Raw genomic sequence first — 26,009 nt, forward strand, 5'->3', positions numbered from 1 at the left:
CAGACTGCTGCTTGCCTCAAGGTTAAGGCTCCGGTGGTGTAATAAAGGTTCTGAGAATTTAATTCCTAGCTGAATTGGTTCGAACGCGTTTCTGGTCTTTTACCCTCTGTTTTGTCTTCTACGGCTGGGCAAAGGCCGAGGGTAAGCAACTTTTATGCATTCCTAATAGTGAGGGATCCTTCAAAATGGTTTTTGAATTAATGAACAATATTACTGTAATTATCATTCTTGGAGCTCTAAATTCTTAAACCCTTCGTAAACACACGCATTTTCTCACTTGATTCTTAAAACAATCTTGTAAAGTGGGTAGTAATACTCTGTTAGGGGAGGGACTGACCGTCTCCCAAAGGGGAAGAACCAATTCCAACAATTCCTTATCCGATGCCAAATGAAAGAAAAATTAATTCTCTACAGGAATATCTAGTGCTTGACCACTTCAAAGATCATTGTATGTTTACTTGGAATGAGTATTACTCCTAGAATAGCCAGCACTTTTCAATTTTTTTAAATAAAAATATCTTCGTTTAATTACAGATAGTGAAAAAAATGAAGCTAGTGCTAACATACAGAAATTAACAAAAATGTTAGGTCAATCTTGTTAGGTAGATAGTATCATCATCTCCATTTCACAGGTGAGGAAACAGGGCAAGAAACAAGTATTATAGCTGATTATTTCTAAACAAATACAATTGAATGAATACAATTGACTTTTCTAAAATTTATGTTTCTTTTCGAAGGTTTTTTAAAAACTTGTTTTTATTTATAGCACTGTTTTTAGGTTGCAAGGAATTGATTTCAACCAAGGATGTAAGTTTAAATTGAAGATAAAAAATCAAAAATGAGCTTATCTTTAAACGCTAAGTTTAAATTGAAGATAAAAAATTAAACTGAGGATAGTCCTTAGCTTATTTTTTATGATACACACACACACACACATACATATATATATATATGTATGTGTGTGTGTATATATATGTATTGCACTTTAGGTTCTGGGGTACATGTGCAGAACATGCAGGATTGTTGCATAGGTACATACATGGCAATGTGGTTTGCTGCCTCCATCTCCCCCATCACCCATATCTGGCATTTCTCCCATGTTATCCCTCCCCAACTCCCTACCCGCCGCTGTTCCTCCCTTATTCCCCCCCAACAGACCCCAGTGTGTGATGCTCCCCTCCCTGTGTCCATGTGTTCTTATTGTTCAACATCAGCCTATGAGTGAGAACATGCAGTGTTTGATTTTCTGTTCTTGTGTCAGTTTGCTGAGAATGATGGTTTCTAGATTCATCCATGTCCCTACAAAGGACAGGAACTCATCGTTTTTTATGGTTGCATAGTATTCCATGGTGTATATGTGCCACATTTTCCTTGTCCAGTCTGTCATTGATGGGCATTTGGATTGGTTCCAGGTCTTTGCTATTCAAACAGAGCCAAAATGAACAGACGTGTGCATGTGTCTTGTCTTTATAATAGAACTATTTATAATCCTTTGGATATATACCCAGTAATGGGATTGCTGGGTCAAATGGAATTTCTATTTCTAGGTCCTTGAGGAATCCCCACACTGTCTTCCACAATGGTTGAATGAATTTACACTCCCACCAACAGTGTAAAAGTGTTCCTATTTCTCCACATCCTCTCCAGCATCTGTTGTCTCCAGATTTTTTAATGATTGCCATTCTAACTGGCATGAGATGATATCTCAATGTGGTTTTTATGTGCATTTCTCTAATGACCAGTGATGATGAGCATTTTTTCATATGTTTGTTGGCCTCATATATGTCTTCTTTTGAAAAGTGTCTGTTCATATCCTTCACCCACTTTTGAATGGGTTTGTTTGTTTTTTTCTTGTAAATCTGTTTTAGTTCTTTGTAGATTCTGGATATTAGCCCTTTATCAGATGGGTAGATTGCAAAAAATTTTTTCCCATTCTGTTGGCTGCCAGTTCACTCTAATGATTGTTTCTTTTGCTATACGGAAGCTCTGGAGCTTAATTAGATCCCATTTGTCTATTTTGGCTTTTGTTATCAATGCTTTCGGTGTTTTAGTCATGAAGTCCCTGCCTATGCCTATGTCCTAAATGGCTTTGCCTAGATTTTCTTCTAGGGTTTTTATGGTGTTAGGTCTTATGTTTAAGTCTTTAATCCACCTGGAGTTAATTTGAGTATAAGGTGTCAGGAAGGGGTCCAGTTTCTGCTTTCTGCACATGGCTAGCCAGTTTTCCCAACACCATTTATTAAACAGGGAATCCTTTCCCCATTGCTTGTTTTTGTCAGGTTTGTCAAAGATCAGATGGTTGTAGATGTGTGACGTTGCCTCTGAGGCCTCTGTTCTGTTTCATTGGTCTATATCCTTGTTTTGGTACCAGTACCATGCTGTATAGCTTACTGTAGCCTTGTAGTATAGTTTGAAGTCAGGTAGCCTTGATGCCTCCAGCTTTGTTCTTTTTGCTTAGGATTGTCTTGGCTATGCGGGCTCTCTTTTGGTTCCATATGATGTTTAGGTGGTTTTTTCCAGTTCTGTGAAGAGGGTCATAGGTAGCTTGATGGGGATAGCGTTTAATCTATAAATTACATTGGGCAGTACGGCCATTTTCATGATATTGATTCTTCCTAATCATGAGAATGGAATGTTTTTCCATCTGTTTGTGTCCTCTCTTATTTCCTTGAGCAGTGGTTTGTAGTTCTCCTTGAAGAGATCCTGTACATCCTTTGTTATTGTATTCCTAGGTATTCTATTCTCTTTGTGGCAATTGTGAATGGCAGTTTGTTCTTGATTTGGTTCTTTTTAAGTCTGTTATTGGTGTATAGAAATGCTTGTGATTTCTGCACATTGATTTTGTATCCTGAGACTTTGCTGAAGTTGCTTATCGGTTTAAGGAGATTTTGGGCTGAGACGATGGGGTCTTCTAAATATACAATCATGTTGTCTGCAAACAGAGACAATTTGACTTCCTTCTTTCCTAATTGAATACGCTTTATTTCTTTTTCTTGCCTGATTGCTCTGGCTAGAACTTCCAATACTATGTTGAATAGGAATGATGAGAGAGGGCGTCCTTGTCGAGTGCCACATTTCAAAGGGAATGCTTCCAGTTTTTGCCCATTCAGTATGATATTGGCTGTGGGTTTGTTGTAAGTAGCTTGTATTACTTTGACATATGTTCCGTTGATACCTATTTTATTGAGAGTTTTTAGCATAAAGTGCTGTTGGATTTTGTCGAAGGCTTTCTCTGCATCTATTGAGATAATCATGAGGTTCTTGTCATTTGTTCTGTTTATGTGGTGAATTATGTTTATAGACTTGCATATGTTGAACCAGCCTTGCCTCCCTGGGATGAAGCCTACTTAATAGTGATGGATAAGCTTTTTGATATGCTGTTGCAAACGGTTTGCCAGTATTTTACTGAAGATTTTTGCATCTATATTCATCATGGATATTGGCCTGAAGCTATCTCTTTTTGCTGAGTCTCTGCCAGGTTTTGGTATCAGGATGATGTTGGTCTCATAAAGTGATTTGGGAAGGATTCCCTCTTTTTGGTTTGTTTGGAATAGTTTCAGAAGGAGTGGTACCACCTCCTCTTTGTATGTCTGGTAGAATTCGGCTGTGAACCCATCTGGACCTGGGCCTTTTTTGGTTGGTAGACTATTAATTGCTGCCTTAACTTCAGCTCTTGTTATTCGTTTATTCAGGGTTTTACCTTCTTCCTCATTTAGTTTTGGGAGGGTGCAGGTGTCCAGGAATTTATCCATTTCTTCCAGGTTTACTGGTTTATGTGCATAGTGTTGTTTGTAGTAATCTCTGATGGTAGTATTTCTGTGGAATCTGTGGTGATATCACATTTATCGTTTTTTATTGCATCTATTTGTTTATTCTCTCTTTTCATTTTTATTAATCTGGTTAGTGGTCTATTTTGTTGATCTTTTCAAAAAATCAGCTCCTGGATTTATTGATTTTTTGAAGGTTTTTTTTTTTTTTTTTTTTTTTTTTTTTTTTTTTGGTGTGTCTCTATCTCCTTCAGTTCTGTTCTGATCTTAGTTATTTCTTGTCTTCTGCTAGTTTTTGAGTTTTTTTGATCTTGCTCCTCTAGCTCTTTCAATTTTGATGATAAGGTGTTGATTTTAGATCTCTCCTTGCTTCTCATGTGGGCATTTATTGCTATAGATTTTCTTCTAAACACTGTGTCTAAATGTGTCCCAGAGATTCTAGTACGTTGTGTCTTCATTCTTGTTGAGAGCTTAGCTTAGCTTATTTAAGTACTTAATGCTTAGGAACTGTAACTAAACCGTTGGGACACTTGGGAAAAATATTACCTGGCTGCAAACTACAGTTATTTGGTTAAAAAATTTTCACCGGTTTTGGAAAAACAGACTTACAAGTGGGAGAAATACTCTTGTCCGCGAACATTTTGGTGATAATCAAGGACAAATTTGAAAAGTAGTGACTTGAGGACTAAACTCTGATTTTTTTTTTTTTTTTTTTAAATCTTGCCCAAATTCCTAAGGGGTCTTGGAAGTCATGGCGTACAAATCATAAATTCTCATCAGATGTGTTTTATTTAATCCTATGTGTCATGATTTACTTTACAACCTGACTTTGTTATAACATTATGAGACAAGGAAAAAAAATAAAAATATTTTACCCCAAAACATGTTTCTTTGCTGTATTTTGAAATGGCCCGGCAAAGCTGTTCTTTGTGGGGGTCAATTTGCATCTGTAAAGGATCTTGGCCAGGAGTGGTGGCTCATGCCTGTAATCCCACCTCTTTGGGAAGCCAAGCTGGGGGGATCACCTGAGATCAGGAACTTGAGACCAGGCTGGCCAATATGGTGAAACACTGTCTTCACTAAAAATACAAAAAATTAGGTGGGTGTGGTGGTGGGCACCTGTAATCCCAGGTACTCAGGAGCCGAGGCAGGAGACTCGCTTGAACCCAGGAGGTGGAGGTGGGAGTGAGCCAAGATCGTGCTATTGCACTCCAGCCTGGGCAACAAGAGGGAAACTCCATCTCAATAAAATAAAATACTCAGCCTCGACCTCCTGGGCTCGAGCAACACTCACCTTGGCCTACCAAAGTGCTGGGATTACAGGTGTGAGTCACTGCACCAGACCACAAATACATTTTTAAAAAATTTTTATTTTTTACTGTAAATTGTTAGCATTTTCTCTCCATTTTTCTGGAGAAGAGAATAGGTTACCTTGCCAATCAACTGCCAATGGAGGCCGGGCGCGGTGGCTAATGCCAATAATTCCAGCACTTTGGGAGGCCGAGGCGGGTGGATCACGAGGTCAAGAGATCGAGACCATCTTGGTCAACAAGGTGAAAACCCTGTCTCTACTAAAAACACAAAAATTAGCTGGGCGTGGTGGTGCACCCCTGTTGTCCCAGCTACTCGGGGGGCTGAGGCAGGAGAACTGCTTGAACCCAGGAGGCAGAGGTTGCGGTGAGCCGAGATTGCGCCATTGCACTCCAGTCTGGGTAACAAGAGCGAAATTCTGTATCAAAAAACAAACAAACAAACAAACAAAAAACTGCCAATGGAACAATGACTAACACTGGAGTCTGTGCATAAGTATGTGTTAGAACTACACATAGATTAAACAAGAAAGGAGAGAATAGGGGAATGGAACAAAGATTGTCCAGGAAAATAATAATTAATTATGTTCCAAAAGAAGAGATGATGATATAGCTTTGTGCTACTTCAAATTTAATTTGATTTAAAAGAATTACTAATGAGATTTCAAGCAGAGTTTTCAGAAGTTGCACTAAGAATTTTTTTAATGCTTCAGTGAAATATGGAATACATGAGGTAAGTTGTATTTGGTTGATGAAATTATTCTGAAAAAAATGCTTACTATTTGGAAAGGTGAACTTCTGAAACTACAATAACATTTTGTCTAACCTGTTCCAGGAAGGACTATTCCTAAGGTACTGAACTACTTCTGGTGCCCTGTTTTTAGAGATTTATCACCCGTTTTTAGTTAATGATGAAAAAACTTTTATTTCAGTATTTCTCACACCATTGGTTAGCTGTAGGAGTTACACGAGGATTGTGAGAACAGAATATTCTGTTGTGTGTTTATTGATGATGTGGCCATTTAATGATGATGGAGGCATTTGTTAAGTCAACCTTACACACAGCCAACTGCAGTTTCTCTGTCTCCATGTTTTCTTTTCTGCTTTTTTTTTTTTTTCCTGAGATGGAATCTTGCTGTGTTGCCCAGGCTGGAGTGCAGTGGCACTGCTCACTGCAACCTCCGCCTCCTGGCTTGAAGGGATTCTCCTGCCTCAGCCTCCTGAGTAGCTGGGATTATAGGCGCATGCCACCACTCCCGCCTAATTTTTAGTAGAGACGGGGTTTCACCATGTTGGCCTGGCTGGTCTTGAACTCCTGACTTCAGATGATCCACCCACTTTGGCCTCCATGTCTCTGTTTTCTATCCCTTTAAGCAGCTCAGTTATTCTAAATGGTCGTGTGTATAGGAATCACTTGGAAGAAATTATTTAAAATACAGAATCCTGTATTTTATAGCTCTTTCTTCCAGAGCTTCTGTTTCTGTTGGTTGGGTGTGGGGCTCAGAAACTGACATTTTAAGAAGCTTTTTCTTTTTTTTTTTTTTTTTTTTTTGACAGTCTCGCTCTGTTGCTCTGTTGCCCTGTCACCCAGGCTGCAGTGCAGTTGCCGTCTCTGCTCACTGCAACCTCCGCCTCTCCTGGGTTTCAGCAAGTCTTCTGCCTCAGCCTCCTGAGGCCACTACACCTGGCTAATTTTTGTATTTTTAGTAGACACAGGGTTATGCTGTCCAGGTTATACATTCCAGCTCTCTGGCGCTGTTTTTCTCTTTTTCAGGACTAAATATTTTACATGGATTACCTCATTTTATCTTCACAATACATGATTATTTAAGTGGTAGTTACTATTGTTATCTTCATTTGCAGGGGAAGAAACTGCAACATGCCCGTATCACACAAGAAGGAAGTAATGGAATTGAGATTCTATCCTGGGCTCCAAGCCATTGCTCTAAATCTCTGTCCTGTGCAAGATGCAGCTCAGTAAAAATTAGTAAAAACAAACAAACAAAAAAGGGAAGGTTCCTGTGAGTCTTTTTTTATTTTTTTGAGACAAAGTCTCACTCTTGTCGACCAGGCTGGAGTGCAGTGGTGTGATCTCAGCTCACTGAAACCTCTGCCTACCGGGTTCAATTATTCTCTTGACTCAGCTTCCTGAGTAGTTAGGATTACCGGCACCTGTGGCCGTGCCCAGCTAATTTTTGTACTTTTAGGAGTGACAGGGTTTTGTCATTTAGTGAGGCTGATCTTAAACTCCTGACCTCAGGTGATCTGCCTGCCTTGGCCTCCCAAAATGCTGGGATTACAGGCATGAGCCACTGTGCCTGGCGTTCTGTGAGTCTTTATGACCCACTGGCCATAAATTAGCGAGAGGCAATGAAGATTAAATGCAGACAGATCCAGTTTGCTTCCTAGTCTGAGTACATTGCCAGCTAGGCATGAGTAGTCTCCTTATCTCCGTTGTCTGAGAATGCTGTCCTTTGGCTCTGAGGTCCAGATCCACAAAGAGAGAGTGCTGACTTGATGTCAGAAAATCAAGACAACGTCTAGTTTAATTACGGAACATAAAACAAAAACTTAACTCCTCTTTTAAAGTAAAAAAAAGGCAAATCTGTTTCCTTTCTTTTAGAGTGGGATTTCCCTCCTTTATTATATGGCATTTTAATCATTCTTATGTTCTTTACAAATCAAACAAAAGATAAAAAGAAGAATAAACCTGCCAGTAGATAATTATGTTTTATTTGGGCCACTGTAAATGGTTTAAGAGCACATCAATGAATTTCATTTGTTTAGTTTTATTAAATTAACTCTTAGTAATAATTCTGGGATTGGTCAGAGTGGCAGAATGAAGAGATACTGGAGTATACCACTATTGGGACACTCTGTGGAATAGAGACGATTGCTGTTTGGGCTGAGTGTGGTGGGTCATGCCTGTAAACCCAGTACTTGGAGAAACCAAGGTAGGAGGATCACCTGAGCCCAAGAGTTTGAGACCAGCCTGGGCAACACGGTGAAACCCCATCTATACAAAAAATACGAAAATTAGCTGGGCATGCTGGCACGCACCTGTAAGTCCCAGCTGCCCAGGAGGCTTAGGTGGAAGGATCTCCTGAGCCCAGGGGGTCAAGGCTGCAGGAAGCTGTTATCCTGCCACTGTACTCCAGGCTAGGTGACACAGTGAGACCCTGTCTCAACAATATATTTTAAATAAAATAAACAATAGCTATTTGAACAAGAGTTAGAAAATCTAGTCTTGTCAGCATTTAAAGAGGAAAAGACAGGCATGAAATGACAATGTTGCAGGGTTTTTTTTTTTGTTATTTAGTTTTTATTTCATAATCATAAACTTAACTCTGCAATCAGCTAGGCATGGACGGAAACAAGGAAAACATGGAACTCAAAGGGAATTGCAGAGAGAGCACAAAGATTATAGGATACTGCAAGCCAATGGGGTGGAGGGGTGCTCTCCTGAGCTAGAGATGGAATGGCAAACTTATTAGAGTTACCCACAGTCAGCAGTGGTGATTTTCTTGCTGGTCTTGCCATTCCTGGACCCAAAGCACTCCATGGCCTCCACAATATTCATGCCTTTCTTCACCTTGCCAAAGACCACATGCTGGCCATCCAACCACTCAGTCTTGGCAGTGTAGATGAAAAACTGGGAACTGTTTGTGATGGATCCAGCATTTGCCATGGACAAGATGCCAGGACCTGTATGCTTTAGGATGAAATTCTCGTTATCAAATTTCTCCCCATAGATGGGCTTGCCACCAGTGCTATTATGGTGTGTGAAGTCACCACCTTGATATGTAAACCCTGGAATAATTCTGTGAAGGCAGGAACCCTAATAACCCAATCCTTTCTCTCCAATGCACAGAGCATGAAAGTTTTCTACTGTCCTTGGAAACGTGTCTGCAAACAGCTCGAAGGAAACGTGGCCCAAGGGCTCACCATCGACCACGATGTTGAAGAACACTGTGGTGCTGACCATGCTGATAGTATGGGGGCTCCTGGCAGTGGTGTTTGCAAAGCCAGTGTTGTAGGTTTTAAATGAGCATCAGTACCCTGGCCTTAGGTGTTGTTAAGTGTGCCACTTCTCTTGTCCTCACATTTATTCGTCCTGTATGGGGATTAGACTAACTGATCACTAAGGCTTATTTGTGTTTACAATTGTGTAATTTCCATGTCATTTATTAATTAGCTTTATTATTATATTTAACACAATTGTAGTCATTATGAGTGCAGAATAGAGCATCAGAAATATGTTATTTCATGAATATAACTTTAACACACTACTAATGCTGAAAGTTCAAAATTATAGGAATATGGATATTGCTTTTTCAAGTGACAACTCCAAAAATAGTTGGCCAGTGCCTTAATCTGTCACTATCTAAACAAATGGAAGAGAATCCATGTGAGAAAAAAAAAAAAAACTGCAAATGCTTCATCAAACTAGAAAATAAGAGTAAACCCAAAGGGAAAAGTAGAGGTGAAAGCTCCCTCTGGTGGTTAACATCTACAATTCCAAGAAACTGACATACTTCACTGGACTGTAGTACTGGAACCTCAGTTTAGAAATATCTGTGGGTTCTGAAATATGAAGATTACTGGCTGTTACGCATTAACTAATATTTAATGGTGTAAGTCAAAGTCTTTCATAGAGTGTTTAGAGTACTTGACCCAAAACAGTTCCTGGGAAAAAAGTTGCAATGTCAAATATCTTTAAGAAATGTTCTTGGTTGTGCATGCCTTTATTCGACCACAGAATCTTTCCCTCCCTTTTTAATCTCTAGCATTTCTTAAAAATGCCAGTTTGAAGAAGTAGTGAACTTAGGAGTATTTGCTTTTAAAAGACTCTTTTGAAGAGAGCTTATATGAGATTTTATATTTTTTTACAATCTCTTATATGTTCTGACCTTCCTTTCACAGGAGTTAAAAAAAAAATTTCCAGGCTCTTTCTACTCTTCCACAGGTTGAAACCTCCTAACCAGCATACTAGAAAAAATCATGCCTATAATCCCAACACTTTGGGAGGTCGAGGTGGGAGGATCCCTTGAGTCCAGGAGTTCAGTTCCAACCTGAGCAACATAGAGAGACCCCATACCTATTAAAAAAGAAAAAAGAGGTAGAGCACGGTGGCTTATGCCTGTAATCCCAGCACTTTGGGAGGCTTAGGCAGGCAGATCACTTGAGGCCAGGAGTTTGAGACCAGTCTGGCCAACATAGTGAAACCCCTGGAATTATATCCGTGAGCCACTGTGCCAGCCTGATTTTTGTCTTTTTTTTTTTTTTTTTTTTTTTTTTGAGACAGAGTTTTGCTCTTATTGCCCAGGCTAGATTGCAATGGCATGATCTTGGCTAAGCAAACTCAACCTCCCGGGTTGAAGTGATTCTCCTACCTCAGCCTCCCCAGGAGCTGGGATACAGGTGTGCACCACCACACCCAGTTAATTTTGTATTTTTAGTAGAGATGGGGTTTCTCCATGTTGGTCAGGCTGGTCTCAAACTCCCGACTTCAGGTGATCCACCTGCCTTGGCCTCCCAAAGTGCTGGGATTACAGGCGTAAGCCACCATGCCCCGCCGATTTTTGTATTTTTTTTTTTTTTTTGAGACGGAGTTTTGCTCTTGTTACCCAGGCTGGAGTGCAATGGCGCGATCTCGGCTCACCGCAACCTCCGCCTCCTGGGTTCAGGCAATTCTCCTGTCTCAGCCTCCCGAGTAGCTGGGATTACAGGCACACGCCACCATGCCCAGCTGATTTTTTGTATTTTTAGTAGAGACGGGGTTTCACCATGTCGACCAGGATGGTCTCGAACTCTCGACCTCGTGATCCACCCGCCTCGGCCTCCCAAAGTGCTGGGATTACAGGCTTGAGCCACCACGCCCGGCGATTTTTGTATTTTTTAAAGCATAGCTTGGAATAGTTGATCAGTAAGGATGAAATAATGCTATGGTTGATGAAGTAGCAGAATGCTCCAACATACAGGAAAAAAAATTAGTAAATCCCATGATGTGTCCTACGTTTATAAGAGTCCGATGGATGTATATGGGAACTGCAAACATAATGAGTTTTATTCCATTTTGTAATTTTATGTATTTTATTTTTGAGACAGAGTCTCACACTATCACCCAGGCAGTGGCACAGTCATGCAGCCGTGTCATCATGGCTCACTGCAGCCTTGACCTCCTGGGCTGAGGTGATTCTCCCACTTCAGCCTCCTGAGTAGCTGGGATTAAAGGCACACACCACTGTGCCCTGCTAATTTTTCTATTTTTTTGGTAGAGATGGGATTTCGCCATGTTTCCCAATCTGGTCTCGAACTCCTGGGCTCAAGGGATCTTCCCCCTTCAGCTTCCCAAACTGCTAGGATTACAGGTGTGAGTCACCACATCTATTTTTTTTAGAAAGTAAATTTTCTCTTTGTTGTTAGGAAGACGTCTATGAAGGAATAAAAATCATGAAATATCAATCCTTAAGAGCAGAACTCACGGCTGGGTGTGGTGGCTCATGCCTGTAATCCCAGCACTTTCGGAGGCCAAGGCAGGTGGATCACCTGAGGTTGAGGGTTCAAAACCAGGCTAACCAACATGGAGGAATGCTGTCTCTACTAAAAATACAAAATTAGCTGGGCATGGTGGTATATGCCTGTAATCCCAGCTACTGGGGAGACTGAGGCAGGAGAATCACTTGAACCTGGGAGGCAGAGGTTGCGGTGAGTCAAGATCATGCCACTGCACTCCAGCCTGGGCAACAAGAATGAAACTCCATCTCAAGAAAATCAGAATAGAACTCAAAAACAAAAAAACCCAAAAAACCAAACCCTGAAAGACTGAAGTTGGGTCCAGAAGATCCTGATCCTTATAGTACATCCAAGGATTAAAGTCATTCATCTTAAAGTACATAAAGACAGATGCAACTGAGTTTGTTATGCATCCTAACATCGATTTCATTGTAATAGGGAAACAAAACCTTTGATCAACTGAAAACAAAGGAATGATGAGTTTTTAAAAAGACTTCACTGAGCTGGATGGTAAAGATGCCTTTCTGGGTACCATGAAATGAATTAACTACCAAAGATGCTATACTTTGATTTGTTCATCATTGAATTCCAGGATCTTTGTGGATCTTCTCATTAATGTTGCTATGGTCTGAATGTTTGTGTCCACCTACAATCTCATATGTTGAAATCCTAACTGCTAAGGTGATGGTATTAGAAGGTAGGGCCTTTGAGAGGTGAATAGGTCATGAGGGCTGGCCTCTCATGAATGGGATTACAGTAGTACCCTCGTAAAAGAGACCCCAGAGAGCTAGCCAGCCCCAATACAGTCAGAAGGCACCACCTATGAATCAGAAAGCAGGTCCTCACTGGACACCAAATTGGCTGGCATCTTGATCCTGAACTTCTCGGCCTCCAAAACAGTGAGAAATAAATTTCTGTTGTTTATGAGCTACCCAGTTGAGGGTATGTTACTATAGCAGCCTAAATGGACAAAGATCTACGTCTTTTTACACTACTTGTCACTTAGATCTTGTCACTTTTTGTGGATGTACTTATTCCACCTTTGTAACATTACCCCTGCTGTTTACATGGTGTGCTGTCAAGAATCCTTGTTAAGGTAGCACCCTGAACCTACTTTATTTGGAGGCTTACACTAATTTTTGGCTTTTGAGTCCCATTGCCCTCTTCAGGATTGTATTATACTTTGACAAGAAAATGCATCCTCTTCCACCTTCCAAAACAACTTTAGTGCACACATTATAGGAAGGGAAATCTATGTTTGGTGCTGGTATTTTATTTTTCATGAAGATAAGCTTTGAAGGACAGCGATCAGATCTTTTTTTCTATTCCATAAAATGCTGATATGGCTAAGCTTTGCAAGATTTTAGGTGGTTGTCATATACGTAATTAATTCCATGGGAAACTCCTCACTGAAGTATGGGGTTGTCTGAGACCACAAAACTCTAATGTCTTACCAATCGGTTGCTTTCTCATTTTGCTGTTTTCTTGGAAAGAAAAGCATTGAACACATCAAGATGAATCAACCAAATATTGTACTCTGTGTGTGTTGGGGGGTGAGGGGAGACAGAGTTGAGGTGGCAGAGGCAATGTAGGAGGAAAAAATAGACTAGAATACATAAATAGTACGTAAATTCTTCCGGGCCAGGGATCTGGGCCTACTTTGCCTGCATCATATCACCAGCATCTCAGTTGTGTCTGGCACATAGTAGGTGTTCATTAAACATTTGTTGCACTAAGCCAAAGAATAAACTTCTCACTTTTTTCAGAGATGTGGTTTGTGATTCTCGGAATCAACCAGGGTCCTGAGATGTCTCTATTTCTCTCGGTGAGCTAAGGTGTCCCAGTGGCACCAGTTCTCGACTTTTTCTCTGACCTGCCGGGAGTGGGATCCGCGGTGGCTTCGGAGAGCCGGGAAAGGCGCTCCCCCGGCGCCGCCTCTTTCTCGGTCTCGCTCTGCAACGCCCCTCGGCCGCCCAGCTGCCTGGGTCGTCAGGGTGCTTTCGCCCCTATGGCTTGGTTCCCGCTACCTCTCCTCCCTTCTCGCCCTCTCGATCCCTTCGCCCGCCGCGCGCCATTCCCAAACCCTGCGCGTCCACGCCCGGGTTTCCGGTAGCCCGCCCCGGTAGCTCTGCGCCCGCCCCTTCCTGCCTCACGCCCCGCCCCCTCCCCTTGACGTGGCAGAGGCGGCGCCAGCCATGTTGGCTGGGCGGAGGTCTCGGCGGAGGCCGGGGGCGGGGCGGCGCCGGCCCTGATTGGGGTGCCACGAACTGCTCCTGCTGGGTGGAGAGGACTGATTTTGCAAAGCGGAGGCTGCGACGGGTCCAGTAGGGGGACAGTGAGGTAAGGGCCGCCTCTTCTCCGCTCCCAGCTACCACAGGTGCGCAGCGGGAAGCCGGGGCCGGGTGTCGGCGGCGGGCTGGCGGCTGGCGTCCTGGGGTGGTCCCGGCTCTGCCCTCTCCGTGCTGCGGGCGCAGGCTAAGGGCCGGTCCGGCGGTGGGAGCGTTGAGCGCTGAGCCTGCCACCCTCTCATCCACCAAGCTCTGCTTCGCTCTGCCGGTGCCAGGGGCCCGGCCTCTTCCCCCAGCTCCCCTGGATTAGGTGGAAAGATGGGAGGCGTGTGGAAAACGGTGGTTCGAGCATCTCGCCCAGCACCCACTCCCACCTCCTGGGCCACCCACCTTCTCCACCCAAGCCCATCATCGCTCCTGGGCACTTGGACTCCTGATTTCATTCCTTGCTTGATAAGGAGTGTCCTAGACTTTGAACTGAATTGACTACGTCACGCGTAATTCGGCCTTGGAAGTTAAAGGGGTTAAGGGGAAAAGTGCTAGTAGGTAAAGCTAATGCCTTGGGTTTTGATTACAAAGAGTTCAGTTTTCCAACAGGACCAGTCCTATCCCATGGGGCTTCCTTTCTGCCGTAGGTACTGTTTTCCTATTTGGTGGTAAAGGTATTACCTGAGCAAAGTCATAGCAAATCTACATGAGTCCCTGGAGTGGGGGTGTGGAATTCCCGTTTTCACGTAAACTCCCTCAACCTCTACCCTCCAAAGCCGTGGATAACTAGCCAAATTAACTTGGTTTAAAAAAGTTTTAGATTTAAATATAAATGCATGTTAAGTTTTCCTTCTCTTTTTCCTCTGGTAGTGAATGAACATCATTTCAGAAAGCCCAGCTATTTTTAATTGATTTACAGAATTTTGGAGTTAGATGGGACCTTGTGATTTTCTAGTGCAAGTCTCTCATCTTGCTGATGAGAAAGTTGAGAATTCAGAGAGGTTAAATTGTCCAAGATCATAAAGCTCATTGTCAGAAGTAACTGAAGACAGTTCATTGAGGATTTTACAAGTGAAAAGGAGACTTTTAATTAGCTGCTAGCAAATATATATAATGGGAAGGAACTCAAATTTACTTGGCAAGTAAATTTCCCATTAGATATGAATAAAAGGGCTTAAATTAGAATATTGAAAAACTATCATAGGGATTAGTCACGTATTTGATATACTAGGTTAAAGTGACATAATGGGTTGCTTCTTAGCTTTTAGCTCTATACCATGATAAATTGTTTAAAGTAAATTGTACTGAAATTGGTGGAGGTTGCAGTGAGCTGTGATCGTGCCACTGCACTCCAACCTGGGTGATAGAGTGAGACTCCATCTCAAAGGAAAAAAAAAAAAAAACAAACTAGTATGCTAAGTCTGCATTCTAATATAGTGTGTGGGATAATATTTCTTTGGTTTAATACTTTCATGCAAACATGTTAATATTAGGGGAGAGAGTGCTTATCAAATAATAACATTTTATGAAAAGCTAGCTTGTAAAAGGACTTTGTTTCAGATATGCTATTGTTGGACATGAGACTAAGCTTAGCAAATTTTGTACTTGAATTCGTTATTTTAAGATTGCATGATTTCTACTATGGAAAGGTGAGGGATGTCAGGGAAGTGTTGTGCATAGCCATGTAATTGAACCAACAAGAAACAGTTGGGACTTTCTTCAAACTAGTGCAGGAAAGTGAGAATGTAAGAAGTATAATAGATGTGATTTAGCAAGCAAGTGGATCTTAGAACAGAGAGATTGTGAGGAAAAAATGTGAAGAGAAGGGGAGTTGTGCTCATATATCACTCAGGTGATATTTAGTATGTCTTAATGAGAAGCAAGAATGTGGAGTTACAATTAAGCTTGTTAACCAGTTGCAGAAACTTAAACCTCGGTATTGTCTCTGTGTAACTATCTTCCTGCTAAGACTCCTAGAACTTTTGTTAGTGAGGTTTCCTAATGGTCCTAAGGCAGTGGTTCTTAGGACCCCTAACTGAAATATTATTGAGTATCCAAAGAGAAAAAAAAATGGCTAAATAGAAGACAGGTGGGTTTTCTTTTTTCTTTTTCTTTTTTTTTTTTTTGAGACAGAGTTTCACTCTTGTTACCCAGACTGGAGTGCAATGGCGCGATCTCGGCTCACCACAACCTCCGCCTCCTGGGTTCAGGCAATTCTCCTGCCTCAGCCTCCTGAGAAGCTGGGATTACAGGCATGCGCCACCATGCCCAGCTAATTTTTTGTATTTTTAGTAGAGAAGGGGTTTCACCTTGTTGACCAGGATGGTCTCAATCTCTTGACCTCGTGATCCACCCGCCTCGGCCTCCCAAAGTGCTGGGATTACAGACTTGAGCCACCGCGCCCGGCAGGTGGGTTTTCATATCTGTTTCTGCAGTTTATTGTGATACATTATTTTGGTTGAATTGTATGAAGGACTAATTAAGAAATTAAAAGGTTAATTGCAGTGTGGAATCTGAAAGCTTAGGAGTGAACTTTTTTTGTGTATGAGACAGTCTTGCTTCTTCGCCCAGGCTGAAGTGTAATGGTGTGAACTTGGCTCACTGCAACCTCCGCCTCCCGGATTCAAACAGTTCTCCTGCCTCAGCCTCCCAAGTAGCTGGGACATGCCAGCATGCCCGGCTAATTGTTGTACTTCTGGTAGAGACGGAGTTTCACCATGTTGACAAGGCTGGTTTTGAATTCCTGACCTCAAGTGATCTGCCCGCTTAGGCCTCCCAAAGTGCTGGGATTACCGGTGAGAGCCAGGAGTGAACTTTTTATACGTTATTACCTTCAAACCCATTGGTCTATTCTGCACTTTGAAGGATCATCCACCCATATATAGTATTTTAACATCATGAATTGTTTGAGAGAGATTACTTCACTGAGTAATGCATATCTTCTAAATGTTAATATATTTTGTTATACAATATCAAATCACGTTAATACCAACAGTGATCTCATCAGAAACATCTTTACATATTAGGAATTTGTCAAGCTCATGGTAGCAGGCACAAGTTTTAAAACAATTGAGTATTTGCTTGAAAGCTCAAGTTTTTATCGTTGGCAAAAAATACTATTAGTTGTTTTCTATGAAGTGACAGGTTTGCTTCATACATTTTTGAGAAAATGTCTGTATAATATCTAAGTACTAGTTATGTACTATCCTTGGGAGAATTGAGAAAATAGTCATTCAAAACATCTTTTGTGTTCTAGATATTTTAATGCCTTTTGCAGATGTGTTTTAGATGCGTTTTATTTTTTTTGTTATTGCACATTAGAGTTCTTATTTTTTCTTAACAACATGATATTTCTTATGACTTATTTTTTTTTTGTCAAATGTAGTCATCCCTGTCCTGATTTCATTTTATTTCTCTCTCTCTCTCTGTCTCTTTCTCTCTTTTTTTTTTGGAGATGAAGTCTCGCTCTGTCACCTAGGCTGGAGGGCAGTGGTGTGATCTCAGCTCACTGCAACCTGTGCCTCCTGGGTTGAAGCGATTCTCCTGCCTTGGCCTCCCAAGTAGCTGGGATTACAGGCACCTGCCACCACGCCCAGCTAATTTTTGTATTTATAGTAGAGACAGGGTTTCACCGTGTTGGTCAGGCTGGTGTTGAACTCCTGACCTCGTTATCCACCCGCCTCAGTCTTCCAAAGTGCTGGGGTTACAGGCGTGAGCCACTGTGCCCGGCCCAAATAGTCTTTTCTAAACAAGTTTAGTCTTGGAATTTATCTTTACCCTTTATACAGCTTTGAAAAATCCACAGTCTTTTTTGATTAGCATAAGATTTTCTATCTGTCTCCAAGATTCTGGCACAATAGGAGGAAATACTTTATTTTCTTAAAGAAGAGAAATTTCTTAACTGCTTGGAATGCTTAGATTTGTTAAGCTTCACTTTCTGTAATTTGTTTTATCAAAATGCATTTGAAAGATTTTCTAAAATTAAAGTTGTTATGTCTAACTCCCTCTGCCCCCCAATAATATCTCTTTTTTCTTCACTTAAATTTTAGAATCAATTTCTCCTCCCACCATTGTTCTTATCAACTTTAAACATCCGTGTTGGGTTTTCCAGGCACCCAAGGTTCACAGTTCAGTTCTTTTAACTTAACATCCTTCATCTCTGCTACATAACACTTGAATATTTTTGTCCTCCCACACCTTTAAATTCTTCAGCTTCCTTCCATGACTAACCACTGTTGCAGTTTGACAGCATGAGATAGAGCTGTTGCCTACGTAGGAAAGCTGGCATCTTATGTAGGCATTTAGACAGTAAAAATGGAGCTGTCTTTTAACACTGGACCCTCCCCAGAGTGCATCCTCTTTCCCTGGTTAGTAAACTTAAATTAGTATACTGAAATTTAATATCTCAAATGGGAGTTTGAAATGCTCTCATAATTTGGAATGTTAAAAATATTCTGAAGTAAGTTTCTGCAAAAGAGGCTAAATGATATATAAATTGGGGGAACAGTACTTATCAAGCATTTTATTTATTGTGCTACAAATAGCATATATTTGCACAATAAGAAAATTACCTGTCCAAAGCAGAAGTGCCCAGTTTTAGGAAAATCTTTTTGTTATATGCCGTTAAACATTGTCTTTTATAAAGTTTAGAGAAAAGTTTTTTTTTTTTTTTTTCAGATAGAAACCATCTGAGTTTTAGAACTTTATAATTTTGAAATCTGTTTATATGAATTCATGTAACTTTCAAAACTGATATGGAAAACATTGGATTTAGGTTTCCCCCCTAATTTTGCATTTCTTTCCTATTTACCCTTAAATAAATAGGACACTTGCTGTTTTTTGCCATCATCTTTTAGAATGAATGAAAAAGTGTTAAATACCTCTTATTCAGCCTCATGGACATTGAGTAGAACCATTTATTATTTTGTTAGGAGTTGCTTGCTGATTTTTTCTGAGATAAATATTTTCATTTGGTCCTGATTTCTAATGTGTTAATATGGCTGAATGTGGGGAAAACATACTTATTTCGAACCTTTTCTTAAGAGGATCTTGGATTTTAAAATGTTTTAAAAATTTGGTACAGAAATAAGAATCAAACTCCACAATGACAACCTATTTGGAATTCATTCAACAAAATGAAGAACGAGATGGAGTCCGATTTAGTTGGAATGTTTGGCCGTCAAGTCGACTGGAAGCTACAAGAATGGTTGTTCCTGTGGCAGCCCTGTTTACACCACTGAAGGAGAGACCTGACTTACCACCTATTCAATATGAACCTGTTCTGTGTAGTAGGACCACTTGCCGTGCAGTTTTGAATCCTTTATGGTAAGTAAAATATGTAGAAAAACTAATGTGGCAATGTGATTTTAAAATGTAGGGTTTTTTTTTTGCATATTTATATAAAAATCCCTTTGTTTTTGTTCATAGCAATTTTTTCAAATTAGGACAGTCAAATCCAGAGAGCTATAAAATTTTAAGATCCAGTTGTAGTGAGTTGATAATATAAAGAGACCAAATGTAAAAAAGTGTCACTGTAAAAACTGTTAGATCCCATCAGTGTTTTCTGAATAGTGGTGGTGGCTGTGTATCAACCCATCTTGTGTCATTAGAAAAGTCATAATTGGCCGGGCGTGGTGGCTTATGCCTGTACTCCCAGCACTTTGGGAAGCTGAGGTGGTGGATCACCTGAGGTCAGGAGTTTGAGACCAGCCTGACCAATATGGTGAAATCCCGTCTCTACTAAAAATACAAAACTTAGCCAGGCCTGGTGGCGTTTGCCTGTAGTCATGGCTACTCGGGAGGCTGAGACAGGAGAATTGCTTGAGCCTGGGAGGCAGAGGTTGCAGTGAGATGAGTTGGTGCCGCTGCACGCTAGCCTGGGCGACGGAGCAGGACTCCCTCTCAAAAAGAAAAAAAAAAAAAATGAGTCATAATTGAATAACGTGGTGTTCCAAAAATGTTGTGATTTCTGTTGCTTAAGCCAAAATCTTAGAAACCATTTTATTTCTCTTTCCATTCCTTCTCCCCTCAGCCAATCCACTAGCAAATCTGGGTGATCTGCCTCTAGAACATGACGGATTCCATCTCTTACAGTCTCTTATTCCATTTTTGGTAGTATACTCTGCTTCAAGATACCACCATCTTTTTCCGGGGCAGTTTCAGTATCCTCCTACCTGCTCTCCCTGTTTCTATTCTTGTCTTTCAGCAATCTGTTCTCCACCCAGAAGCTAGAGTTTTATGAATGAAAATCAGATTATTAAAATCTTCCAGTAGTAGTTTCTTATTCTCGGAATAAGAAATCCAAACCCCTTATCAAGACCTGTAAAGCCTTGTATGATCTAACCTCTGTATATATTTCTGCCTTCATCTTGTATTATCTATTTTCCTTATTCTCATCTACATAATACTTTAACCCTGTAATCCTCTCTCTGGTTCTTGAACATTTCAAACTTATTCCTAACTTGACATTGGTATAGTAGGTGTGCATTCTACCTGGATTCTTCTGTGTCCAAACTTTCTTGTGATTGGTTCCTTTTCATTCTGGTCATACTTTACTTGTCTGTTTAAGAAGGCTGTTTTTTTTTTTTTTTTTTTTTTTGAGACAGAGTCTTGCTCTGTCACCAAGCTGGAGTGCAGTGGCATGATCTCTGTTCACCGAAACCTCCGACTCCCTGATTCAGGTGATTCTCCTGCCTCAGCCTCCGGAGTAGCTGTGATTACAGGCACACACCACCATGCCCAGCTAATTTTTTTTTTTTTAGTAGAGATGGGGCTTCACCATGTTGGCTAGGATGGTCTTGATCTCCTGATCTGCCCTCCTTGGCCTCCTGAAGTGTTGGGATTACAGATGTGAGCCACTGTGCCTAGCCAGTAAGAAGGCTGTTTTTAAAAGCAGCCCTCTTAAATACATTCTCACATTCTACTTTGTTTTCTTTAATCTCTTATTACTATGTAAAGTATTTTCAGCTGGGCATAGTAGCTCATGCCTGTAATCCCAGTACTTTGGGAGGCTAAGGTGGGAAGACTGCTTGGGCAAAAAAGCAAGCAAGACCCCATCTCTACAGGGGAAAACACACACACACACACACACACACACGGGTGTGGTGGTATGTGCATTGCTTGGGCAACAAAGCAAGCCCCATCTCTGCAGGGGAAAACACACACACAAAGCAAGATCCCATCTCTATAGGGGAAAACACACACACATAAAGTTCCATCTCTACAGGGGAACACACACACATACACACACACACACACACACACACACACACACACACACACACACGGGTGTGGTGGTATGTGTCTGTAGTCCTAACTACTTGGGAGGCTGAAGATGGGAGAAACACTTGAGCCAGGAGTTCAACACTGCAGGGAGCTATGATTCTACCATTGCAGCCTGGGCAACAGAAAGAGACCCTGTCTCAAAAAAACCAAAACAAAAGTATTTTTTTGTTTGTGCATCTACTTGTTTTTTGTCTGCCTTTTCTGGAATATAAACTCCATGGGAGCAGTTTTCTTTTGTTTAACTATTGTATCACCACACCTAAAATAATGGTTGGTACATATTAGGTATTCAGTAAATATATTTTTGACCTGAATATATGATTTCTAGGTCTAAGTGTAGATGTAACTGAAGTCATTTGAAGAAAAAAATTGGATTATTTTAATTTTATTGATATTTGCTATATATGTGTATACACACACATGCACACGCATACATACATACATACGTATTTTTTGAGATGGTTGCACTCTGTCACTCAGACTGGAGTGCAGTGGTGTGATTCTGGCTGGCTGTATCCTTAACCTCCTGGGTTCAGATTATCCTCCCACCTTAGCCTCCTGAGTAGCTGGGAATACAGGGATGTGCCACTATGCCTGGATGATTGTTGGTATTTTTTTGTAAAGACTGGGTTTTACCCTATTGGCCAAGCTTGTCTTGAACTCACGGACTCAAGTCATCTGCCGCCTCAGGCTCCCAAAGTGCTGGGATTACAGGTGTGAGCTACTGCACCCAGCCAATATTTACTGTATGTTAAACATTATAATATAGTCACTATTTAGATGAACTTGTATGTGTTGAACGTATGAATTAGATATTGGCAGTGTGTAAAACTACATGGCTTTTAAAAGTTACTTTGACAATCAATTTGAATATATTAATGTTTTAGGAAGAAATTATTGAAATTAGGATTTTTGTAAAATTGAACTGAAATATGAACTGATATAGCTTTTCTTTTTTTAAAACAGTCAAGTGGATTATCGAGCAAAACTTTGGGCTTGCAACTTTTGTTATCAAAGGAATCAGGTAAGAAAACTCCATTGCAGATGTTAATGTTAAAATACTAGTTATGTAGAAAATGCATATTTTAAAAAAAGATAAAAATAATTATTTCTCATTTAATGAAAATGCCTTTTTAAAATAAATAAATGATCAGGAAATACTTATTTTCAGTTTAAAATTTTATTACTCTCTCTGGCCAATAATTTGTTACAAATATGTTATTTTTTTTTCTATTTGTAGTTTCCACCTAGTTATGCTGGTATCTCTGAACTGAATCAGCCTGCTGAACTTTTACCTCAGTTTTCTAGCATTGAATATGTTGTTCTGGTAAGAACATAAGAACAAATATTTAAGAAAGCTTTAAATACTCAGTAATTTATGCCGAAATAATTATTTAATTGTGATGATTTAGAAGAAATCATGCTTAATTCTCACATTGATTTGATGGAACATTTCAAAGATAAGAACTGTTGAGGTCAGTTTGAGCAGGGTAATTCTTCTATTGTAGTTATTTGATGGGTGGCCAGGATACGGGATAGGTGGTGTGATTTACTATACTGAGTAGATCAGTAAACAGTCAAGTATCAATCTTGCTTTGTGATTGGAAGATCAGTTAACAAATAGTCAATATGATGTTGGAGTTGGCTGATGTATCCCCTAGGTCTAATTAATGAAAATAATCTTGCATTGGTCCTTCGTAGGAAAATCATTTTTCTTCTCTTTCTGAATACTTACTGTGTTGTTTACATATTTAAGTGTGGAAGCAATAATATCTTATATGAATGTTTTAGAGAAAACAATTATTGGTCACTTGGACCATTCAGTAATTTGTCCAGCCTGGCTAATTTCTAGTCCTCTGAAAATCCAAGACAGGTTTACTAATTATTTTATAAAAGTCAAATGAAACCTTATGCATGAGTTAAATAAAATGGAAAGTGAAATCCCCTCTGTATAACTATACCTAATATTCTTAAACTTAATTTTTTACCCAGTGATACATCTTAGATCTCTCTCCATGACTACAAATAACCTGTTTCATTTTTGAAATGGCTTTGCTAGGATTCTGTTGTGTCTGTTACTTAATTAGTTCCCTATTGACTGTCTTGTATATTGTGCTCTAAAATACGTATTTTTTCTTTTTTGTGAATTTTTTAAAAAGCGTGGTCCTCAGATGCCTTTGATATTCCTCTATGTGGTTGATACTTGCATGGAAGATGAAGATTTACAAGCTCTGAAAGAATCCATGCAGATGTCATTAAGTCTTTTACCACCTACAGCTTTGGTTGGACTTATTACTTTTGGGAGAATGGTTCAGGTTCATGAACTTGGATGTGAAGGCATTTCAAAAAGCTATGTCTTCAGAGGAACAAAAGATTTATCTGCCAAACAACTGCAGGTAAACGACAAGAATGGTAGTTTTCACCTATCTGAACATTATTCTATATATGTTTATAAATGCCTTCTGTTATGTTTCTAGGAAAATTTTTATTATGAATGACTAATATAATTGTATTATAACAAAGGCTTTAAGTTCAGTGCTGGCATCAGTTTTCTTTGATGTGCCTTACAGATTGAAGACCCTTCACTTTTAACTGTATCTTTAAAATTTAAAGTCAAACCAAAGCTATTTTACTAGAGATTTGAAAGCCTTATGGAGAGTCATGCTGAAGGCTAAGAGAGAGCAACTACAGAATATTAGCTTGTTTCTTTTTTGAGTTCAGCTTTTTATTGAACACGTTATAAAAGATTTAATCAAAAAGATCAAAGTCCATGTCATCATCATACTCCCCAGGTTCTTCTTTGTTTCCACTTTCTTTTCCTCAGCTGGGGCAGCACCTCCTGCTGGTGCAACACCAACTGGCAGGTCCGCCTGCCCCTACATTGCAGATGAAGCTCCTGATGTTGACATTGGCCAGTCCTTTGCAAACAAGCCAGGCCAGAAAGGTTCAACATTCATATAAGCTGCTTTAATGAGGGCATTGGCTATGATGGTCACCTCGTTGTCAAGTAGAATGAGGTTCAAGTAGATGCAGAAGAGCTCCTGATGGTGGCCACGGTGTGGGCGAGTGCAGGGCTGGTGCTGCCCGACACAGTGGTAGTCACCTGATGAAGTGAGGGCCTCACCCAGTGTGGTCTTAGCTTCCTCATAAGAACCGAGCACCTTGGTGGCAGCTGAGGAGAGAGCTTTTGTTTTTTAATATTTCATTTAGGAACAAACATTTTAGTATGTTTGGCAAGGGGAGTTATTTTGAGACTGGACAGTTTTTTAATGTATGAATTATGGCTATATATGTGTTTTAGTGATTTTTATCATTGGGATGAAATGAAGCTTTCTCTTCCAAGTCAAAGGAGTTATGTGTAGCATACTAAGATCATCTGCTCAGATCAACATCTTTTTTTCTGCCCAGAGATTTTGATAGTCCATAAGAGAGTAGTAAATGAATGTCTGTTTGTATTGGGAGATGGTTGGTAGCATAAGGTTGTTCATGTAGGTACTTTGAAAAAACTTTCTAAGTAATTCTGGTGCAACTCCTAGTTGAAAACAGTTACCCCAGAAGATGATAGATAAACCTGGCATAAAGTTGACAGATGTGAAATCAGACTTTAGAGGCCTCCAGGTAGAGCAAAATGAAGAAGAAAGGAAGAGATTTTTGAAGATGAGTCTAATTTGAAACTTAGTGGTGCTACAGTTAACTAAAAGAGCATACTAGAGGAATTTGCAGGTTTAAATGGGGAGGATAATGAGTAATGAATGAGTTAGTCAACCAGTTGTGAGTAACATTTGAGAAGGCAGAGAAAAATTGAAGTTTGTTCTTTTTTTTTTTTTTTTTTTTGAGACAATCTCATTCTGTCACGCAGGCTGGAGTGCAGTGGTGCGATCTCAGCTCACTGCAACCTCCATCTCCTGGGTTCAAGAGATTCTCCTGCCTCAGCCTCTCAAGTAGCTGGGACTGTAGGTACCTGCCATCATGCCCGGCTAATTTTTATATTTTTGTGGAGATGGGATTTCGTCATGTTGACTAGGCTGGTCTTGAGCCCCTGACCTCAGGTGATCCTCCTGCCTCAGCCTTCCAGAGTGCTGGGATTACAGGCGTGAGCCATTGGCGCTGGCCTGAAGTTTGTTCTTGTAAGAGGTTTGTTGTTGAAGGTAAGGAAGGGGGAGATAGCAAGGGAATTTGAGAGAGAACTGAGTTAAAGAGATGTATTTTCGGAGGAAGGAGAAGGGAAAGAGACTAAAGAGGATGAGTGAAAACAAGAGTGAGATGAGGAAAGTGAGGTTTAGGAAGATATGGTAGGGATTTCTTCAGGAGCACAGGAAGCGGACCACCTTGGAGAGGAGAATCATGTTTCCATGAGACAGGAGAAAAAGTGAACCAGTTTAAATCTCTGTGCTTTAGTTTTTTTCATTTATAAAATAGAGATAGTAATAGTATATACCTCACAGGGTAGTCATGAGAATTAAATGAATTGTACATTTAAGTGTTTGCTACTATTAATATTATTAAATTATGAATTTATTTAGAATGGTTTACTGTTTTGATTGTAGAGTACCTTTTAATTAAATTGTATAATACATACGAAGCACATGAAACATCTTTTGTTTTTCTTTTTTTTTGTTTTTGCTATGGAGTCTCACTCTGTCACCTAGACTGGAGTGCACTGGTGGAATCTCGGCTCAGTGCAACCTCTGCCTCCTGGGTTCAAGTGTTTTTCCTGCCTCAGCCTCTCAAGTAGCTGGGATTACAGAAGCATGCCACTATGCCCAGCTAATTTTTGTATTTTTAGTAGAGACGGGGTTTTACCATGTTGGCCAGGCTGGTCTCAAACTCCTGACCTCGTGATCCGCCCTCTTACC

General features: G+C 40.3%; 1 protein-coding gene and 1 pseudogene across 5 annotated transcripts in view; one reads left to right on the plus strand and one right to left on the minus strand.

Annotated features, from left to right (window-relative positions):
• Positions 1–32: 32 nt before the first annotated feature.
• SEC23A (SEC23 homolog A, COPII coat complex component) overlaps positions 33–26,009 on the plus strand; it is a 73,743-nt gene continuing 47,766 nt past the window's right edge. The window contains exons 1-7 of one of the 5 annotated variants that reach the window (XM_074393539.1): positions 13,770–13,933; positions 16,162–16,278; positions 16,441–16,664; positions 18,953–19,194; positions 22,120–22,177; positions 22,394–22,480; positions 23,313–23,549. In XM_074393539.1, the coding sequence (XP_074249640.1) occupies positions 18,974–19,194; positions 22,120–22,177; positions 22,394–22,480; positions 23,313–23,549 (603 nt within the window). In that variant the 5' untranslated portion in view covers positions 13,770–13,933; positions 16,162–16,278; positions 16,441–16,664; positions 18,953–18,973. Of the gene's footprint in view, positions 142–13,769; positions 13,934–16,161; positions 16,279–16,440; positions 16,665–18,952; positions 19,195–22,119; positions 22,178–22,393; positions 22,481–23,312; positions 23,550–26,009 lie in introns of those variants that run through there. The other 4 variants (XM_074393540.1, XM_074393538.1, XM_010339453.3 and 1 more) reach the window with 4 other exon arrangements.
• LOC141583584 (peptidyl-prolyl cis-trans isomerase A pseudogene) lies at positions 8,236–10,555 on the minus strand (annotated as a pseudogene).

Source organism: Saimiri boliviensis, chromosome 2 (assembly GCF_048565385.1).
Source record: "Saimiri boliviensis isolate mSaiBol1 chromosome 2, mSaiBol1.pri, whole genome shotgun sequence".
In the NCBI taxonomy this organism is placed as follows: domain Eukaryota; kingdom Metazoa; phylum Chordata; class Mammalia; order Primates; family Cebidae; genus Saimiri; species Saimiri boliviensis.